Source organism: Thermobia domestica, chromosome 16, assembly GCF_964235325.1.
Source record: "Thermobia domestica chromosome 16, izTheDome1.hap1.1, whole genome shotgun sequence".
In the NCBI taxonomy this organism is placed as follows: domain Eukaryota; kingdom Metazoa; phylum Arthropoda; class Insecta; order Zygentoma; family Lepismatidae; genus Thermobia; species Thermobia domestica.
This window is the reverse complement of record NC_137469.1, coordinates 12302920-12325307: the sequence shown is the minus strand read 5'-3', so window position 1 is coordinate 12325307 and position 22388 is coordinate 12302920. Positions and strand designations below refer to the sequence as shown.

Here is a 22388-nt window from a genome sequence, read left to right as displayed (position 1 = left end):
TCACAGTCAAGTTGTAAAAGTAACTGTGTGGTATGCAACCAACATTACACCAGCGTACATTTGGGTTGCATATCACCAGGGATCGATTTTCTTTCACAATCACTTTCGCCTATATCACCTCTATCAACGAACTTTACCCTTGATTTTTGGCCGTCTACATCCTGGTCAGCATTATTGCTGTTCGATCAATAGATGTTGAGTTTTTTGTCTCCTGAACGGACGAACATATAGACAGCACAGGGTTGGCCAAAAGTCACAAAAAAAGTTATAACTGTTAATAACCCTTTTTAAAATTATTTATCATTAGTTTCCATTGACATTTCACAGACTTAAAGATCAAGGATGGGATATTGTTTACACTTACGAGTGTTGAAGTTCCTGCATCATCAACATTGCCTTGCACTCGTTGGTTGCTGCCGTCTGAACGGGCAGGCCTTGGTCTCCCACATCGTGGTAAGTCGCTCACTGAACTCTGTTGCTAAAGCGTTGAATCATGGATTCCGATGGTCTGGTCTTGACGTTAAAGTGGTAGCGATTGCTCGTTGTGCAGAAATACAGACAGTCGGACCAGAAGTGTTAGCTCTTGTTGTGAATGATGTGCTACACACAGCCCATATCCATCAGGTTCATAATGGTGAAAATCTACCACAAATTATATTCCACACGTAAGTGTAAACAGTCTCCCATTCTTGGCCTTTAAGTCTGTAAAATATCAATGGCATCTAATGATAAATGGAAAAGTTGTTCAAAGTTATAACCCCTTCGTGACTTTTGGCCCACACTGCATATAAAGGAGTTTTGATAAAGAAAACTCCTTAAAAATAGGACTAATTTCGAGAAAATAGAGGATATGAGTAGAATTTTTCTTTGTAGAAGTACATAATTGATTATTGTTGTGGAGAATATGCTTCTCTAGTAAACTTAAACACTTTATATATATATATATATATATATATATATATATATTAACAGTCATAGGTATTTTAATTTTTACATTAATGTACAATTACTTCATACAAATTAATATATCAATTATTTTCTTTTTCTTTTCTCTAGCCTATGTTCCAAGGACGTGTGAGTTTCCAAAACCCTGGCAGGGAAAGTGGTTCCAATCCGGGGTGAGCAACCTGATTAACATTACATCGTCAAATATTTCTTCGAAAGGAAGATGCGTGGAAAACGAAGGAGACAAATTCCTGATTGAAGACATGTAAGTACCTCGTTTCAATTCATGTGTATTTAACTTAACGCAATCTTCTAAAAATATGTTTTTTTCAAATAACGGTTTAAATAAGATCTGATTGTTAAATTCATTATGTAAATAAAACATCATTGTTCGATTCGTTATTCAAATAACGCATAATTGTTCGATTTATTATTCATATTACGCGTAAGTGTTCGATTCAATATTCAAATTACGCGTAATTGTTCGATTGGATATTCAAGTAACACCTATTTGTTCGATTTATTATTTAAATTACGCATAATTGTTCGATTCATTATTCAAATAACGAATATTATTAAAGTAACGAGTTATTGTTCTAATCGTTATTCAAGTAAGAAGTTATTGTTTGATTCATTATTTAAATAATGATAACTGTTCGATTCATTATTCAAATAACGAAAATTATTCAAATAACGAGTTATTGTTCGAGCCATTATTCAAGTAAGGAGTTATTGTTCGATTCATTATTAAAATAACGATAACTGTTCGATTCGTTATTCAAATAATACGTAATTATTCGATTCATTATTCAAATAACGAGAATTAAAATAACGAGTTATTGTTCGCGTTATTATTGAAATAAGGTGTTATTGTTTGAGTCATTATTCAAGTAAGTAATTATTGTTCGATTCATTATTTAAAAAACGAGCAACTGTTCGATTCATTAATCAATTACAAGCAACTGTTCGACTCATAATCACGCAACAGAAGAGAGAATGCTAATAATTGTGAAGCTCAAACAAAGTATTTAATGACAAGAAGAATTCAAGCACTGTTGCTGGCAATTTTTGGTGCGTATTGCGCATTTTGGAAGGATCCGCGCACAACATATTAAAAAAAACTTACAGTACAAGATTACATTTGTTTATTTGTTATCCAGAATCCTTTTTCAGATCCGTTTTTTTTTTTTTTAAGTTAATGTCTCACATTTATGCTCCGACGCCAAGGGAAACGTTAATGATAATAGAGGTGACAATGGTAAAATGAAGAAAATGCGAGGAAACATCGTAACTCTGGGAAAGCTCTTGTGTTCGACTTTCACAAAGCCTACTTCCTGCTAGCTGCGATCGAACCAAGTGCCCCAACCACCAGTGATTAGCACTCTGCCACTGGGCTTACCGACTCTCCGCAACAAAATTATATGACATATGGACTTAACAGCATAACATGGGTAATCCGAGCAGGAGTCGAACCTCTACCCATGTAACCGTTTGGACAAAGTTTCGCATTTGATTTGCGTGTGATAGCTTTAATGTAGTAACAGAAGAAGAATGTGTATAACATCGTAAATTTTTATCTGTTGGCTTGGACTGAATATTTTTTGAAAAAAGAAACAATATGAAATATGTATATTTTAATATATTCCTTTAAAAGGAAAAGAAAAAAAGTGTTCGTAAAAGTCTAGAATTCTTATCCAACCATTAGAACATCAATCACAGTTGAATTTTATTACTCTGACATTTCATTCTTGTGAGAAGATCGTTTCTGCATTTCTTTTTTTTTTTAAATAAAACAAAAATGGTAAACAAGGTTTCGATAAGCACCAAAGTTTCCGTGTCCTTGTTTTTCTTTTTATTTTGCATTCGCTACTCTTTATCTTAACTTCTAGCTGATACAACAATCACTCGCTTTCTTTTACGTTGTTTTTATTCTTCTCTGTTTATAGCCGTGATCAGAAAGGAATCAAAAGATATAAAATGGCCTTCTTATTCTACTGACTTGAATCCGATTATCCTCTTTCCTGATCGGATAGCTTTTTAACCTGTTCTTTTGTGAAAAAGTATCCGCGTATACGTATGTAGCAGAAAGAAGTGAAGCGACAGTCTTTTCTCTTTTTGGGGTTGCAATAAAATGAAAGATTGCGACATCTAACGGTTTATTTTCGAAGTAAACATCATGTCTAGGATCGTCTTAAGGATTATTCAGGATTTTATTTCTTAAAAGGACCCGTCTCAGGACTTCTTAACACGATATATACACACACACACACACATGTACACATATACACAAACACACATCCATGAACTCATTTTAAACTCAAGGACGATAGCGCCTCTGGTGGTGATATAAAAAACTATTCTTTTTAGATAGAAGAGTGGAAGGGGGAAATCCCTCTCTTCTAGACACAATTGTTCCTTAATTCTCCTTAAGACTTATTCAATCCTGAAGTACATAGAGTGGTAGGAGTTTTTTTCTTTTTTAATTTTATTTCTCAAAGTCCTTTTGGTGGATTCTAAGAAAAGAGAACAGAGAATTCTTTGTTGATTGCTTTAAACATGAAACCTACGACGAGTATTTGTTCTCTCTATTTTTTTTTACAATGATAAGGTCGTAACTGAGATTATGAATAATACAGGGTATGCTATTATTAGCAGTTTTTCTAGGAGAACCATAGATGTCGCTACTGCTACTGAATATTTAAGATGTACTCCCATCTTAGATTCCTAAAAGTGACTTCCGAATGATTCATGCATTTTGAATATTAACTGTTTAACCTAGTATCTTTGATCAAGAGTTTATTTCTTGTAGTAACATTTAGATTTTTTAATGCTTCCTATTACTTTCTTTCCCTTTTTCTTTATTATAAATGTGGATGTGGAGAAGAACGGAGAAAATCAGCTGGGTCGGGTGGAAAACGAATGAGAGGGTCTTAGAAATGGTATGGGGGAAAAGAACAATTCTAGGTCTTATTAAGATCAGGAAGAGAAACTAATTGGAACATTGGCTAGGAAGGAACTTCTCATGAGAGATGTGGTAGAGGATATGATGGCAGGAAAGAGAGGGAGGGGTCGAAGAAGACTACAATTAATGGGCGATATCTAAACAGAAAAATTGTACGTGAAGACGAAGAGGTTAACGGAAGACCACGGAGCATAGGAACTTCTCACTTGCGGCAAATGACCTGCCAATAGTGGCAGAATACCTATGATGATGATGCTTCCGGGCGACAATACGAGACGGTGATCGTGGAAAAAATCGAATTTGAGATTTTACCCTGTTTACACGTTTCGTGGTCCCAACATTCCTAAAGTTTAATTCTAGGTGTCATTTTGTTTATCCCAGTATTTTTAAACTCGCTTCGAGGCCATACCGTTCAACGTAACTGGACAATATTTTTAAACTTAGCTGTTTTGTAAGATTCTCCAGGAAAACAGTTCGAATTTTGACGCAGATCAAATATGGCGGCTTCCAAGATGGCCGCCGTGATCATTATGAGTCCTGTCGCATTTGCCTCTTCTCCTTTATCACTCATAGCGTTTGATTTCACATTTTCTTTCCATTTTATTTGTGTGCTTTCACACTTGTTTTTGATTGCCCTGAATGGTGATGCACATGATAAACGCGATACAGTTTCTGCCTGGAGGGAAGATAGTTGTTGTTTTAGTGTCTTTTTTCACCACCAAAGCTATGTGAGACTTGAACCTAGCCTTTATGTCACAGTCAAATCACTGGACTCCTACCGGGAGTCGAACACAAGTGTCCCGCCGACGGCGGCGACGTTAACGATGTAACGCAGTACGCACTTTTGAACATACGAGTTTTTGCAATAAAATTGTCATGTTGTTACTTCGTTAGTTGGATTAGAACTTATCCTCCCTTTTAGCACCGAGACTATGTGCTACGTGGATCTACAATGTAAGGTGGAATCCGAACCACGATAGGTGGCCGCAGTGGCTCAGTGGTAGAGCGTTCACCTCTGGTGCGTGGGGTCCCGGGTTCGATTCCAGGCCCCGCCAAGTAAACTTTGTGGTGGACAAACACCGTGTGCATGGGTTTTCTTGGGGTTCTCCCGTTTCCTCCCACTTTCTTCATTCCACCATTTCATCCATTTCTCATCATCACCGTCTCCTTTAGCCTAACCGCGGGACGTAAAACTTAAAGATTTCATTTCATTTTCGAACCACGATAATTCGTTCAAATTTCACGGACTCTCTCACCGAGAATCGATCCCGGGATCCCGTGCAACAAAGATGCGCGCATTGGCCACTAGACCAGCGTGGAGAGTTGTGTGTGCCGTTTTGTGTTGTTAGGACTACGTGTTCAAAGAGCACACCCAAAACTAGTTCCAGGAAGTAACATTTATGGGTGGCAACCATGCTTGTCGGGCAAACTGCTAGGATTTGGTTGAAATCTCTTGCACAACCTTTCTCGTCTAGTCTACGGATTAAGTAGAGAGGAAGTTTTTTTTTTGGTAGGGGCGGGGGAGGAGTAAGAGAGTGTAACTGGAGCGTCCAGAAAACTCTCATAGAGACGCCGAGGAGAAAGTTCTCCAAAAGAGTTTTTTTCTTTTCCCTTATTTTTTCCCCCTAATTCCTAATACTGTCTCAAAAGTTTCATATTTCCTCTTATTTTCTGTTCTCTTCCCTCCTCCCCCGCTTGCCCCCTCCCTACGTCCACTATACTATATCCTTCCATCTCCAACACAGTACCCTACCCCCTATCCCAATCCGTCTACTATATTTCTTTTCTTCTCTTGTGCCACGAGGAACATTTATGTTTACACGTTATGGCTTTTCTGTTTGCAAAAGTTAAATGCCTCTTCTTTTTTATTTTATTTTCTATTATTTTTTTAACCATTAAGTTTCTTGTTTGTTCTACGTACATAAGATGATTGAATTAGAGCAAATGAGTCTTAGTGCGACAAAATAGAATATATATTTGTGTGTTAATTAATGTACTTTGCTTTTATGTTGTTTGGAGAAAAAAAAAAGAGAAAATAAGTTTACTTTTAAGCGAAGATCTAGCTCATTTCGTTAAGTGCATCTTAAATTTAAAGTACACGTTTGATCTAGGATGATGACAGTGATGTTAGAATACTTCATGTCTTCTTACTCATCTCGTTTAGCAGCTTCGGCGTCACAAGCTGGATGGCTTTTTTAGCATACTTGACCACAGAGCGTCGCTGTCCACGTACTGTTTCTTCCTGGCGTATGATTTAATGATACTTCACAGAGCAAAATCTGGTGTCATAAAGTCAGGAGTTCGCGGTGGCCAATGTTAAGGGGCTGGTGAGTTTGGAGACTTACATCCCGTCCACCGGCCAGGGAAAAGTGCATTCAGGCATTTAGACAAGAGAACTGGTGAATGCACAAACTTTATTCTCCTCCCTCTGCAGGTAGTCACAACAGGGCCGGATTAAAGAAGGGGCTTAGGGGGACTATAGCCCAAAGTCTCCAGGTGCACAAGGGCCTCCACTTTGATCAAAATCTCAACTGGCTATCTAAAAAGAATCATGGAGATACAATCAACATCATAAAATATGAACAAAAATATGAAACATATTCCCTTAACTTTCCTTCTGTACTTTCACAGAAATGTATTAAGTGAAGTCAGCAGGGACCATATATTTTTTCTAGCCCCGGGCCTCTAGGTGGGTTAATCCGGCCCTGGTCACGTGGCAGTTACGCTGCAATCACGTGACAATTCACGTGAGAAGCACTGTCGCCATAGGTTCAAATCTTAAATTTCTTAACATCTTACATTGTACACGCATATAGTTCGGGTATAAAGGGACATTCTGTCTACACTGCATATAATTTGTTTCCAGTTTTTTAAAATTATTCTGCAAGTAGCATGTGGTCACTGTAAGGCTTGTGTGTGTCCCGATTAGGAATTTGTGCTTCGCTGTTGGTGGACAACATCACATTCGTGGTTTTCTCGAGATACTTGTGTTTCCTTCCACTTTCTCATTCCACCACTTCTTCCATCATCATTCATTTTCTTTCATCATCGTCTCCCTTGGCCTAACGGGCATAATCGTGTGACGTTAAACTGAAAAAATTTTCTATTTGTAGCTCCTTTCCGTGGTTGCAAGATTCATGACCATATATTGTAAAATAGCTCTCTTGATTAAAGAAAAGAAAAAAGAAAGTCTTCATTTTTCACTGTATTTAAACGGAGTGCAAAAATATTGTCTCTTTTTCGCACAACTTTGGCAGCAGAGCTTGAACCCCTTGGGCTCTGAACACTCCATATATATATCTCATTTTTGGTTAAAAATATTCGTTGAACGTTAATAATATTCTAGATTGTGTGTATTCTACGAGGATGATTCAGAAAGTGATGACTCCAAGGTGATGTTATGTTTGTTAGGTTTGTTATGTTTGTTATTTATTTATGTTTGAAGATAGCACCGATACAGGTATCAGTGGAAAGCTTGCAATGCCAGCTAGAAATGGTAGCATCATTTTTCAACATAGTCCCCATTACGGACAACACTCTTGCTCCAACGTGAAACAAGGTTTTTCATGCCGTCTGCGAAGAATTGTGATTTCTGCTGGAAACAACCACTGCCGAACTGCTGCTTCCACCTCCACGTCAGAACTGTAGCGTTGGCCCTTAAGATGATCCTTTAATTTGGAGAAGAGCCAAAATTCACAGGGCGCAAGATCCGCACCATAGGCAGGGTGAGGTAGAATGTCAACAACACTTTGCCAGCAGATGGGACAACTTTGATTTTTCTTTTTTTTTTGGTGGAGGAGAGAACGTGTAGCGGTACTCCATCGACTGACGCTTCGTTTCTGGGTCGCAATGGTGTATCCACGACTCGTCGCCAACAATGAATGTTCCTGGGCATACAACCTTCCGCAGTCAGAAATTCAATGACAGCCCACTGTTTGGACCGGACGTCACCACTGGATATTATGGATTGCTTCATTACTCTGGAACGAGAAGAGATAGGAACATGAAACAAGTGGCATTCTAAAGCTTAAACATAAGTGCATTAATGATAAACAGTTCAGAATGTTTGCAGTGTTATTGGCCAAATAGTGAGCTTAGAAGCATTACTTACTGAATCACCCTCGTATATGTAAACAAAACACATTGTTAGAAAACAGGTTATATATATTCTTGTTTTTGTTTTTCTATCGCTCACACATGTTCTGTTCTTAACGATGACACACACATATTCCTAACAGTGTCAGACTTACTATTGTAATTTAAGATTAAAATAAGAAAAAAAAATGCTCTGAAATTTTCGTAATGAAAGAAAAAAATATTTGAATGTTTTTATTTTTAAGAATGTATATAAATAGGACAAATGAACTTTTAAAAAGTTTGGCTACACAGTACAGCAAATAAATGTAATGCCGCAAATAAAAGTTGCTTTTTTGGGTCGTAAAACTATGTAGTAAACAATTATTTAAAACACCTTTTTTGTTTTTTTGTTTGCTTGTTTTGTGTATGCGTTTTTTTTGAGTGAAATAAAAAAGAAATACTTTTTGTAGCGATTGTGTAATTCGTGTGTGTGTAATATGCTTTTGTATTAGTACAGTTTTGTTTTTGGTTTTGTTACTTTTTTTTTACTTTTGTGGTTAAAGATGTGCTCTATAACGGGGAGAGAAAAAACTTTGTTATTGCTAAACTAACAAATAAAACAGAGCGAAAAAAGCGAAATAATAATAAAAATAAGATACAGAAAGAGAGAGTGAGAAGAATACTGGAGAATTATAAAATACTTGTTGTACCAAAAAATACCAAAACTAATTTGTTTTTCGTGTTACTATTATTATTATTGTTTTATTTATTAAAATATGTACAGTCAACGGAAAAAGTTCTTTCAGTTTGACAAAATTAATTTTGTAAATAACTTCAGAATGGAAGGACACTTTGAGTACAGTTTTCAGTAAATTAAAAAGAATAGAATTTTCTGTACGATTCAACTATATCGCAGTTGTATGTTTCATCCATACCACGGTTATTCCGAAAATAAATTTCACCGAACAGAAATAACTTTTGTCGCTGACTGTGCAATACCATGATGTATTTTAACATTTGTGTACTTATACAAAACATATATGTAAAGAGTGGTATATGTGTGGAAGATTTGATATGCAATGTAATGTGAAGTAACAACATATACAGGGTGGACCAGTTATTTTGAAACGCCCTTGTGAAAGTTTTAAAACTAATAAGTAAAAAGAAATGAAATTTTGTATGATACATGACATTGTAAAATTGTTTGACGATACCCTGCAATACCGCCAGATTAACAATGTTGCCATCCTTGGGAGACCGGTGGCTCAGTAGTAGAGTGCTTACTACAGGTGCGTGGGGTTCCTGGTTCGAGCCCGGGCTAAGTAAGTTTGTGGTGGACAACATCGTGCTCGCGGGTTTTCTCGGGGTACTCCCGTTTCCTCCCTCTTTCTCATTCCACCAATTCTTTCACCATCATTCACCTGCTTTAATCACCATCATTTAGCCTAACGGGCATAATCATGGAACGTTATTGGATGTTTGCACGTTAAGCTCGTAAGATTTCATTTCATTTTCCTAACATACAATTGTATTTCCTTTTTCAAATGGCACTACGAAAGATTATTATATATTTCAACGAGAACTTAGAATACCCTATCTATTATATATCCTGAGCTAAAACTGAGATCTTTACAGTATCACAAATATTCCAGTTTTGGAAGCCTCTCTACTGTATAAACTGTAATAAAGCAACAGAAACGAACGGGGCAATGCACAACCAAAGTACTTCTATTGAAGATCTTCCAAAATCGCGCAAATCTTGTGATGCGATATGCTGCCAAGTTACGGAACTAGTGTCGAAACTTTTTGGCACATACCTTGTATGGATTAACATCCGGAGAGTAAGATCCGACTGTGTCCTCATCTTCTTTGTTGAAACCGGAAGTGCTAAATCCAAGCTTCCGGTTTCAATATTATATCCGCTTAGTTTGGGATGTCTGTCGTAGTTTCAAAATGTGAAACGAAATTAATTTGTTTTAGTTTTTCGAAGGACAATAAGCAGATGAACGACACACCTGCATAAATAAATGTAAAATCTGTAGGAACCTGTGGATTCTTCAGGATGTAGCCCTGTTATTTGGAACTGGAATTTCTGAATTTCACACTAGTATTGACAAATTATTTAACTGTCCATAGCACGTGATTGTTTATCCACAATCATATACTTTCAAACTGTGAAGTTATAAGTTTTACCATGAGAAGTAGCATTAACCCATTAGTGCATGAAGTTTTCAAGAGGTAATATTTGTGTATAGTTTTTTTTCGTTTCTTTCTTTCTTTGTTTTATACTGCTATGTTTAAAACTTTTTAAGCATTTGTAATGGATTCTACCTGGAAGTTGGATTGTAATGGATTGGAGACGCCATCCGAAAAGTCACATGCACAGAAAAAAACTTTGAAGTACTATATTTTACCAATATTTTTGTAATAAAAATAATTTATTCTTTATACAAAATTAACGCTTAGTTTCTTTGCTTAACAGTTTTATTTGCTGACTACTAATTGATATTTCTTTACCAGTTTTGTATTTGAAACACTTTTGATCTTCTAATAGCAGCGGTGTTCTTTGAAACAATAGGCTATTTGGGGCTTTGAAACAATACCCCAAAGTTGCTAGCTTTTCAAGAACAATACTGTTATATAGAATTGCAAAACAATATTGTCGGCAAAACTTGAGGATGTGTGTGTGTGTGTGGTTATAATGAATTTAAAAGTAATAAACACGGGATCCGATTTTTCGGTTTACATGCACTATCGGCATAACCCTTTTAAATTTTGGTCTTTTTAGGGAAAATTACAGACTTTCATTCAAGCAGCTACAGCATAATCCCTGTTTATCCTAGCTTCATGGTTCGTACCTCATCCTCTTAAGAATAAAACAGGCTTTCAAACGGTACCATTCACATGTCTCCATCGTGTATCTCAGGCGGGAAAATCGCGAAAATAGGGATTTTTGTTTAAAAAAATACATCTTTTAGATTTTTGCCCCTCTGGACCTCCCATATTAAGGCAGAAATCTAAAAAAAAAAAATTGGAAAACACTACGAGGTGCATTGAATGTGTATGCAAAATTTCAATCTTATAAGTAAAATAACAAACCCGCCAAAAAAAATAATATCCCCACAATACCTCAGATTCTGGTATAAAACAGGATCTCAGGTAAAAATTTCCTTAGACATCCCTGTTTATCTTAGGATTATAGTTCCTACATCATTTTCTTTATAATAGAACAGACTTTCAAAACGGTACCACACACATGTCTCCATCTTGTATCTGAGGCGGGAAAATTAAAAAAAAAAGATTTTTTGTTAAAAAATATCCCATTTTTTAACCTTTTCCCCTTCTGGACCCCCTGTGTTAACGCAGAGATCTGAAACAAATGTAAAAAAAAAAAAAAAAATACTACGGGGTGCAGAATGTGTGTACAAAATTTCAATCTTCTGGCACTAAAGTAAGTCCACCAAAAAACTGTAAAAATAGACCTAACAAAATATTATTTTCTGAAAGTTATGACGTCCTCACTGTGTATGTCTCGACGTAGAAAGGCGTGAAAGCAAACGTAACGTGTTCTACAATGCCTCAATACTTGAAAAAACCAAAAAACGGAAGTAAAAAGGTTTGTTGGTCTTTTTTTAATCGAATAATGAAGGCATTACCCCCCAAAAAACTTTAAGTACTATATATAATTTAAAAGGATTAAGCAGGTCAGGTCAATATTGATTTCCGTGTAGCTGAATTTAGGTAGTGGTCTTGGGTTTGATTCCCGGTTGAGGGAACTTTTTTTTTTTTTTTGCGTTGACGTGCAACCTCACAAGAGACCGTAGAGCCAATTAGTTCGTTAGATTGCCCTCATCATACTGACTATCATACTCACAAAACTAAACTTTTTATTGGCGCGTTTTCTGGAAAATTGATTTTAAAGTTTAGAACAGTATCTCACAAACTAGGTCAAATAGAACCATTCTGAACATATGAGAACGCATTCTATCCCATTTGTTTCTTGTTTTCAAACGCGTAATTTAAAGAATAATAAGAACACTTTTTATTTTTTAATCTACGTTTGGTAGAGAGCAAGCGAGAGGGCAAGAGAGATAGAAAGTGAAAATTTTGGACTGAGGTCTGGCAACAGCGCGGCACCCCCGTTTCCTTGGCAACGGGAGTCTGTGATCTCCTTCTGTGTCTCTCTCGCTCTTTGTGAACTGAGGGCGTGGCAAGTATCCCCCAAGCTTCGGTGGTGGTTCCACATGCAATACCCTCTCTCCTCCTGTTCCACACATCCTGCTTTCTTCTTCTCTGTATCTTTATATATATGTATATATATAAACACAACCACGAGACCAATTTTCGGCGCATCTTCAACCCAAAATCAGCACTTGCATTAAGATCTTTCAGTGGTGTATACATAAAACTGTTTGTGATAATAGAAAATAAATGGCAACTTGAGTACTGTGCAGTTTAGTGACTTTTAGAGAGAAAAGACGTCCTTGAAACGTTTCAATCTTAAACGCAATTTTACAGTATATTAAAGTGTTGAAATTATATAGAGATACTTTCAAAAATAATACAGCTAGTTATGTAACCCCTACTCTACTCGCTACTTAACCTATTCACGTCCACTCCCAGAAGCTTGTGTGTTTCTTATGACGAATCTTCTATATATAGTTAATTATTATCATTACTAAAAATTCACTAAAGTTGAAATTTTGAAAATTGGGAACTCAAGAATTGCGTGTGTCGTATGTGACACATTGCCTCTGCAAGCATACACTTCAGTCATACATTTCAGCTTAGTGAAATATGTTATATTTATGTGTCTCATACGACATACAGAACCTGAAGAGGTTAAGCTAAGATAAATATAATTAATGTATTCGAACTCTACTGTTGATCGAGACGTCTCATAATCCTACAGAATCTCGTCAGTTACGTACGCAAACGGAGGTTTCCGGATTTTAATTTCCCTTCTCTTTAACAAGATATTATGAAAAAATGATATTTACCTAACGTAAGTAAGATTCGTATACTGAAATCGGATGTGTTCTGAAAGAATATGAACTTCAATGTTTGATTCCCTTCTTCACGAAATATTGTGTACGCCACTGAATCTCCTAATACTTGTACTTCGGTGGTTAGAGAGAAGCTAAACTATGTTGTGCATACGTGTAAAAAAAAATCTTATACATAGAAAGTCTACGTCCATACGTCTGTCCACCAGTTTTGCCAGATTGGGCTATAAGTAACGAATTGGACGGTTTTTAGTGTCCTCGCTACCAAAATTTCAAATTGGGTGACACGCTACTTTTGGGCTACTTTTAATTATCTGCAGGCTGTAACTCTTAAGAATGCACTATTTTCTTATTTTCATCACAAATTGTTAGTTTTATATACAATTCACAACGAACAACAGTTTTAGCAAAACTAACATGTTCGATAATAGTTTAATTTTGTTTTAGTACTTTTTAATCTCTAGATCTGGCTACACTGGCTACAGTTGAGTTTGCGCTGTTGCAGTATCATTGACTGTGCTACTGTCTCAGTTAAGGGTCTTCACTACAGCGAAATTAAACTACTGCTAATTTTAGAGTTTTTCTGTAATATCTTCAAAACAAATACAAATATTCGAAAAGCAGAAACGTAGTGAACTAGACAATACGATTTTGCATGTAATACCTTTACCACAATTCACCTATCTGCTTTTGGTATGCTGCTATTTACAGAACCCGCAAAAAAATGCTAAATCTATCTACAGTTGCAAATCGAAAGCAGATAGATGAGTTGTGATAACAGTATCACATGCAAAATCGTATTGTCTAGTTCACTACGTTTCTGCTTTTCGAATATTTTTTATTTGTTTTGAAGATATTACAGAAAAAAAACTAAAATTAGCGGTAGTTTAATTTCGCTGCAGTGAAGACCCTTAACTGAGACAGTAGCACAGTCAATGATACTGCAACAGCGCAAACTCAACTGTAGCCAGTGTAGCCAGATCTAGAGATTAAAAAGTACTAAAACAAAATTAAACTATTATCGAACATGTTAGTTTTGCTAAAACTGTTGTTCGTTGTGAATTGTATATAAAACTAACAATTTGTGATGAAAATAAGAAAATAGTACCTAAGTCTAGTAGTTATACGGAGCTGTGTAAACGTGGTTCACCATGAACATTCTCCCACCCTTTCTTAAACAGTCTCACTCACTTGCCAACTTTGCTATCACTCATGGCGTTTGGACTATACACCTCACAGATTTGCCGGTGTTACAGTTCTTGCAGTCAGGAATCGAATTACAGATCTTATTTCACAGGCCGATTGATCTTCTTGCACTTTCCCATCGTACACCAAAAAACTCACATCCTACTGACGGTATTCAAATGGGGTCTCAAAAGACATCGGGGCACAGCGCACATGTGCAAAATTTCGAACACTCGCGCTTTATTTCGATATTGCCAAACGGCCGTCGTATTAACAAATAATGTAATAATATTTCAATAATAGTATAACTTAAAATTTAAAATGTGGAAAAAAAAATATTAGCGAAAATCACACGAGATACTTTCACTGCAGCTTCCGTCAGAGAACTGAACGACGAAAAATATGAACGGCCCAAGAGTTAAGGAAACGTACACAAAAATATGCACAAACAATGTGTAAAGCGTTTGGATTCCAAAACAGCGTTGTTCAGATTTCGGGCCAGAATTTTTCTTTCTAATTTCTAACTGTTCGAGATCTGGACCGTTCAGATAACGAAGTAAAATTTTATTTTTTTCGGATTCCTAATTGTTCGAGTTCCGGGCCATTCAGATCCCAAAATAAAATCTTGTTTTCTTTCGGATTCCTAATTGTTCGAGTTGCGGGCCATTCAGATCCCAGAATAAAATCTTGTTTTCTTTCGGATTTCTAATTGTTGGAGTTCTGGGCCGTTCGGATTCCGGAGATAACTCACCTCTGTGTGTTTTTTGTTAGGATTTGACGGCTATTAGTAATAACAACGGTCTATCTTGGTTTAATTTCATTGGAAACTGATTTCATTAAAAAAAAAAAAAAAAGTGGTATACCCCGATTCAGTTGCTGCTTTACGCACAAATACTGCAATTATTGTAAACCCACTCTTGAGTTACAATGAAAACGTTAGAGCTACACGGATTTTTTTTTTTAAACAAAGATAATTTCTTAACAGCTGACATGAATTCGTATCTGTATTGTCAGCATTCAACAAGTTTGCTCTTAAATCTGCCAATTTTCCAACAAACCACTTATCCAGTGCATTCAACTACGACGTATTGTACATTCATAGATAGCTCAGTAGATGATACCTTTAGGCCTGTTCCAAATACATTTATCTACTAATTATACGAAGCATGTATGGGCCCTTTGTGTTTGTGACAGTGACTCATCCGTTTCCAGCTTGTATCGTTTATAATTATAATGTCCAGTTATGCACGTCTGACTATGTATGCGGTCATATATGTGTGTTTGTATAGAATGCATGTATGTGCGTAGTCATTACATCGTAAGCTCTCAATATTAACTTGAATAGGACACAGAATCATTGCTGTACATATGATAATGAGACGCTAAATGCAAAGTGTGAACTAACTAGTTAAAGCAATAGTGCTATTTCGACATCACACACAAACACACACACACACACACACACACACACACACATATATATATATATATATATATATATATATATATATATATATATATATATATATATATATATATATATATATATATATATATATATAATTGTGTATTTGTCCAATCCAGCTTTATCCCAATTCAAATTCGAACTGTTATTACTTCATTTGAGGTCCTTATATGAATTGTATGATGTCCCCCTTCCCCCGTCACCCCAACCTGATTAATACGCTTATTTCACTCATGACTTCTCTCTGTACCTCCCCCTTCCGCATAAATTCTCCACCCACACCCCTCCTCGCTTGAAAATCGAATATTGATCTTTATAAAGTGGTATGCTAGCATGTTGTATATGTTAGTTGGTTTTTCGCTAGGCTGTGTGTATATGGGGGACCTTTCAACGATTATATGTATCTAACTGCTTTTCTTTTTTTTAAAAAAAAATCCATTACGTTCTATAAATTTATTTTTCTATTTCATCATACATAGTAGTCTTTTTTCTTTATGTAGTGACACATTTTCAGGAATTACAGGATGCCTGCCAGTCGCGCACCCAAAAATATTTGTTGGGAGGGCTCCAATACTAAAAGTCACTACTTCTATGTACTATTGAATGGGTATTATTCTGCATCCGAAAAGACGATAAGTAATTGTAAAATACTTCCACCTATATATCGTCGCATGAGAACCAGAGGGACGTAACTCCATTTTTGCAGGTTTACAGGCGAGAGGACAAAACCATTATTTTCGTAGGAAGATGCGTGTTTAATGAGATAGTAATTGAGCTACATTATAACGGATGATCGACAAGGAGAACAGATGGCGTTGCGTTCCATTTACACCAAGTGGGGCTTTCAAAATTATGTCCAAACATGAAGAAAACGAAAACCACATTTTAAGAGTTACGTTCCTCTAGTTCTCATGCGACGATGTTTCAGAAGAAAAAAAATGATAGAAGTACGTTGTTTTTATACGCGAAAGAGTACAGATGAAATGTAAGATCAGATTTTCATGATGTATCAATCATTACCGCGTGAAACAAGTTTTGGGGAGGTCCGAACCCAGTGGACACCCCTTAGTTGCGCCCCTAGTGCCTGCAAGACGCTGCATTTGTACTCTTTGTGCTGAGAAAGGATGTTGAATCTCCTAAGATATTTGTGTTTGTCCATTCTTTGAAGGAATTTTTCCAGACGCTGGATTGGATAAAAGTATTTGTGAGTTGGCCACTACGATCGTAACTTCAACCGTTTGCCGTGTGCTGATGTTTGAAATCGAAGATGTTTTCAAGATGCTAAAATCTGGGCGTGAAAGTTCCCGGGAGGGTGGTTTCGGGTTCGATCCCAGTGACATAATTGATTTAAGTAGAAGAAAGGATAGTAACTCGGATCTCAATTTAAGCAGTGAACCATGTCTCGTATTGTCGCGGTGCTGAGAAAAGGTGAATAAACTCCAGGTTATAAATTAATCAGTATTCAAAAGTGGGGGAGAAATGATAATGTACGTGTTCAGAATACCACTAGTTACAGAACTTGTGATGTGTATAGGACGATGGCTCTTAGCACACAGATGTATGATGTTCCTTGCTCTCTGTGACTGAGCGTGCAGCCTATGCTGCGATGTGTTACAGAGTTACAAAGCAAGTCTCAAAACATTTCGACACTACTTCGTATGGATTTAACATCCTGTAGGCTCTAGGCTTGTAACGTTTTGATACCGTCTTGTATTGATGTAACATCCTGAAAGTTGGTTCTAATCTCGAAACATTTTGACACCACCTCGTATGAATTTAACATCCTGAAAGTAGATCCTAGTCTTGAAACGTTTTTGATACTACCGCGAATGAATTTAACATCATGAAAGTAGATACTAATCTCGAAATATTTTAATACCACCTCGTATAGATTTAGCGTCCTGAAAGTGGGTTCTAGGTCTCGAAACATTTGAATACCATCTCGTTTGGATTTAATATTCCTAAAGTGGGTTCTAGTCTCGAAACCTACGGCTTAAACATTCTGAAAGTAGGTTCGAGACTCGAAACGTTTCTGTTTTATTTGTGTTCAGGAGGTTATGCAACCCGAAAGAAAACTATGAACATCAATTTGTATAAAGCCTGACACTTGTATTAAATTATCCATATTCTATATATAATTTTCTATTTTGTTTGTCTGCGATCAAGAAGTAACGTTACCCAAAAGAATATTACGAATAGTGTGGCTCGTATAAAATTCCAGGCTCATATGAAATTAATATTCTCTATTTTCTTTGTTATCAAGAAGTTATGCAACCTGAAATATAATTGTGAATAACGGGTTGTATAAAATCTCAGGCGTATATTCATTTATATATATTCCATATGTAATATTATATATGCTATTTTATATGTCGATATTCAAGAGGTTATGCAACCAAAATTCAATTATGAATTGCAAGTTGCATAAAGTGTCTGCCGTATGTAATTATGCATTCAATTAGCCATATCTATGTTTACTTCTTTAATTAGAAGCCTGAGTATTTTCGTGTTGGAGCTCTCCAATTATACAAAATCCCTTTAGCGAAATCTGTACCCTGGGGACTGTACAAAGCACCGTTTTGGGATAGTTGTAATATCCCACGTGCTACTGTATACAAACAATACTTTGCGCTGTTGTTTGTAAACACCATCACATGGATTTATGACAGAGTATTGCACACTGCGTGGATTTACTATAAGAAGGAGACGACGGACTGCTGGCTCGTCCTACGAAACACATGACGACAGGACAGCAGCAGCGCCATCCCCCGCCAGAACGCCTATATAATGGAACGCAGCCGGCAGATCTTCACCAGTGTTCTGGTCTCCTCTCTACAGACTTGCAGTTGAGTCTAAGAGGCATCTACCCTATCCCAAAGCCTTAGCTTGCAGTGGAGCTAATAGTTCCGTGACTTCACCTCTCTTTGCTGCTTGCAGTGGTGTAGCGGGAGAATCGTAACCACAACTCGGCCTGTGACTTGCAGCGGAGCCCTGACGGGAAACTTTAACCCCCTCTACTTGCAGTGGAGTAGAGTGTGTTCTAGAACCCATTACGTAGCTCACTACTGAGGACTTCTTCCTGAGACCACCAGTTAAAGGGACACCTGTATTTACCCAGAACCTTATATTAGAGAATTGTATATTAGCATTTGTGAATATTGTTGTAACCTATTTTGAGAATTTGTAAATAAACGGGTACTGGGAATCGATTCCGGACGCTCAATTATTTCAATCTATCTCTACCTATAAACCGTGAGGAACACAATTTTACAATATAAAAGCACCCTTAGCGTACAGAGTTGGCAACCCTTTTTTAGCTGTCAGTTTACAGTTCATCTCGTTTTGTCGTCGACCCCGCCCTACAAAATAAAGAAAAGAAAAGAAATGGGGTGAGAATGGCATCCCTCCTTTCTAACCCTTGTCGCCTTTCTGTCCACCAGGCACTTCCTCAGTTCCCTCTTGTTTCTTCCCAAACTCATCAGCATCCTCATCATTGCCGCTGGCCTCATTTCTCTCTTGTATCCTTCAGCTCTGTGTCTCAACCCTTTATCACACACGCCCCCTTTCTCTCTCTACAATCGACGCGTATCAGCTCTTGTAACTAACGGGATATGTTGTCTGTTCTCTTTTTTTTTCTTTCTTTAATTTTGACCCCAACTCCCTGTCCTCACTTCACAGTTCCTGTCGCCCCCAGCCCTCTTGTATCGTATACTTTCGAACTCTATACTTTCGTCAAGGGTGTTTTCACAGGCCAGTGCTAATCAACCAAAAGACCTTGTCAACCGTACGGTGCGCTCACGACTGGACTGAAGCAACGCCCAGTCTCTTTTCTCTCAAAACACAAAGCACGGAAGCTAAAGAGATGAGGAGCGGTTGTGGACTATCACGTGTGAGATACGACACTTTACCTTCCCCTTCCCCTGTTCTACTTCCCTATATTAGAGATGAAAACATTATGTAAGTACCGTATTGGCCCGAATATAAGCCGCACATTCTGTCCAAATTTCAATTACGAAAACTTAGGATTCTTTTCATATTAGGGATCATACAAAAATTATATTTCGTCATATCGAATGATGTTTAAAATGTACTGATTTTTCATCTTGAAATAACGATACCGGTAGTGGGACAATAACATTATAGAAACTAGCCGCATTGTAGATCTCTTAATGTTATCCAAAAATAGCATTGTCAAAAGTGTCAGCGTTCTTTGTTGCGTAAAAATATTTTTTTGATTTTACCATAAAGATTGTGTATATTGTTTTGCAAGGTATTCCGTGCGAATGATCATGCAGAGAAGAAAGCATGATCAAGATTAAAATACAATAAAATATGCATTTACCTACTTATATTTCCATGAATCTGCCGGCAAATGATTACTGGTGATTTCTTTTCTTCTCTCGGCTTGGCTGGGATAAAATATAATATACATCTACTTATTTATATTTCCCTGAATCTGGCGGCAAATGATTATTGGTGATTTCTTTTCTTCCCTCGGCCTGGCTGGGATAAAATATAACGTTATTATACCCTACTTATTTATATTTCCCTGAATCTGGCGGAATGATTGCTGGTGATTTCTTTTCTTCCCTCGGCTTGACTGGGATAAAATATAACGTACATGTTCCTACTTATATTTCCCTGAATCTGGCGGCAAATGATTATTGGTGATTTCTTTTCTTCCCTCGACTTGACTGGGATAAAAAATAATATATTTAATACATCTATCTATTTATATTTCCCTGAATCTGTGGCAAAAGATTAATGATAATTTATTTTCTTCCTTCGGCTTATATTCGTTGAGTTGAGTTGAGCTGATGTTAGTTTAGAATCCCTTTCAGCAGTGAGGTTGTTTTGTTCCGCTCCTTCAAATTTGAGGGTACAGTCAACTTCACCGGGGTAATTCGGGGTAATATCAGTACTTCGTTCTACATTTTAGAGTTTCTTCGTGGTCTAATACTTGGCATGGGTGTGGGAGACTCGGATTCGATTCCCAGTCGGAGCTCTTCTTCTAATCCCACCTTGACGTCCACGTCTCCATGTAGCTTTCGTACTACAAGGGACATTAATTGAAAATCTACAAACTAATTTTTATTTACCAATGGTGTCGATAGGTCATTTTAATTTCGGCTTAAGAGCAAACAGTAAAATTGTGTCTCCAGAAGGAAAAAGGCCACTTTCAGCCATCTTGTAACTGTAAATTATTTCTCAGAAACGGTCGCACATCCAGAAATTTTTTTTGGGAATGATCCGTCTTTTTTTGGGGGGGGGGGAATGGGTCCAATACGGCTATGTAATACTAAACGAACACTATTCCGCACCCGAAAAGACGATAAGTAATTGTAAAAATGTCCAGGTATATTTTCAGAAAAAAACTAGATTGTAATTATAAGAGAAAGAGTACAGATGAAGTTTGTGAAAATGTATAAATGTATGTTGAGTTAGGAAGTTTTGTTTGGAGGGGAGGGGGAGTCCGAACACGGTGCTCCGCTGTGGGTGTGCCTCTGCTAAGGAATACTCTCTCATTTACATTTGATATATTCCGTCAAAGGTGACTGTTCTGTCAGCGAGGAGGATCTTGGAGTTCGTATCTCACAAGAACCATCTTCCCAATGCTGAATGGGAACTTAACCTAAAAGAAATAACATCCACCCATTTGTAAAAGAAAATACTTTTGATTTCGTCTTACGGTTTGTATTGTGATTTTAAGTGGTAGTATAGTACGCCTAAGTTTACTTCATAATAGATTGTGCGGCAAAGGTGCTTTAAAATATTTCACAATTTCCACGAGACTCATTGTCATTATCATCGGTCATTTTGTTAACTCTGCTTTCGATGTACCTCTTATGTATGCGTATGTGTATGTGGTTAAAACACATCTCATAAAGTAGAAATGGACAGAGGGGAAGACAGTCTGAATCAATGCATGTATTCCGTTCAGTTTTTCCTTCCTTCCTCTCCTTTTTTTTTTTTTAGAGTGACATGGACAAGTGATGGTTTGTAAATGAAGCTACCCCTTCTTTTATTTTTTTTTTCAAGCGCTGAGAAGAGTTTTGAACCGGAGGGGTTGAGGGGTTTAGAGTCCTTCAACATCCATCACACTTGATCAACCACAGCAGTTGTGTCCAAGATACTTAACAGATTGATGAAGGGTTAAAGCTGTTTGATTAGAAAGGGTGGGACCAAAGGGGAAAAAAACTAATAATAAAAAGTAAAGGCGTACGATTAGGAGTTTATGAAAGGGGTGGAAGAACAAAAAAAAAAAGCTCTTGTCCAATTGGCTACTGTAGTCTGGTGTTTTAGGATGTAATGCTTAGTATGTGACATATTTTTCTATTCATTGTGACATTATGTTTGATGAACACATCACGTTATATAGTACAAGCCCCCACCCCCCGCCCTCTGAAATTGAATCACTTACGTTCAATTTTGTCTTCATGCAGTAGAAAAGCGAAAGTTAAATTCTGTCTCTGATGACGAAATCGAGAGTAATTCTTAATGGAGTCATTCTATGTCAATTCAATGATCAAAAATAGAAGAGGGATGAAAGGTGATTTTTTTTAAAACACCGTGACCTGTGGGCCTGACTTTCTAATTCATAAGGGATAGAGGAAAAGGTTGAGTCATGTGTATTCTGAATTTTGCTCTCTTCCAAAATGCAAGCCTATCCACTTCGGCACTAATAAAACATTTTAATTAGTTAGTTTACTTAGGGAGTTTGGGCAGTTTAGTTAGCTAATTGGTTACT

At 36.9% G+C, this 22388-nt stretch overlaps 1 protein-coding gene across 1 annotated transcript in view; it reads left to right on the top strand.

The window, feature by feature from the left end:
- Positions 1 to 342: 342 nt before the first annotated feature.
- Positions 343 to 22388, top strand: part of LOC145672417 (uncharacterized) — a 572617-nt gene continuing 550571 nt past the window's right edge. Inside the window, exons 1-2 of the mRNA XM_081741570.1 lie at positions 343 to 634; positions 1057 to 1210. Coding sequence (XP_081597696.1) covers positions 343 to 634; positions 1057 to 1210 — 446 coding nt within the window. The remainder of the gene's footprint in view (positions 635 to 1056; positions 1211 to 22388) is intronic.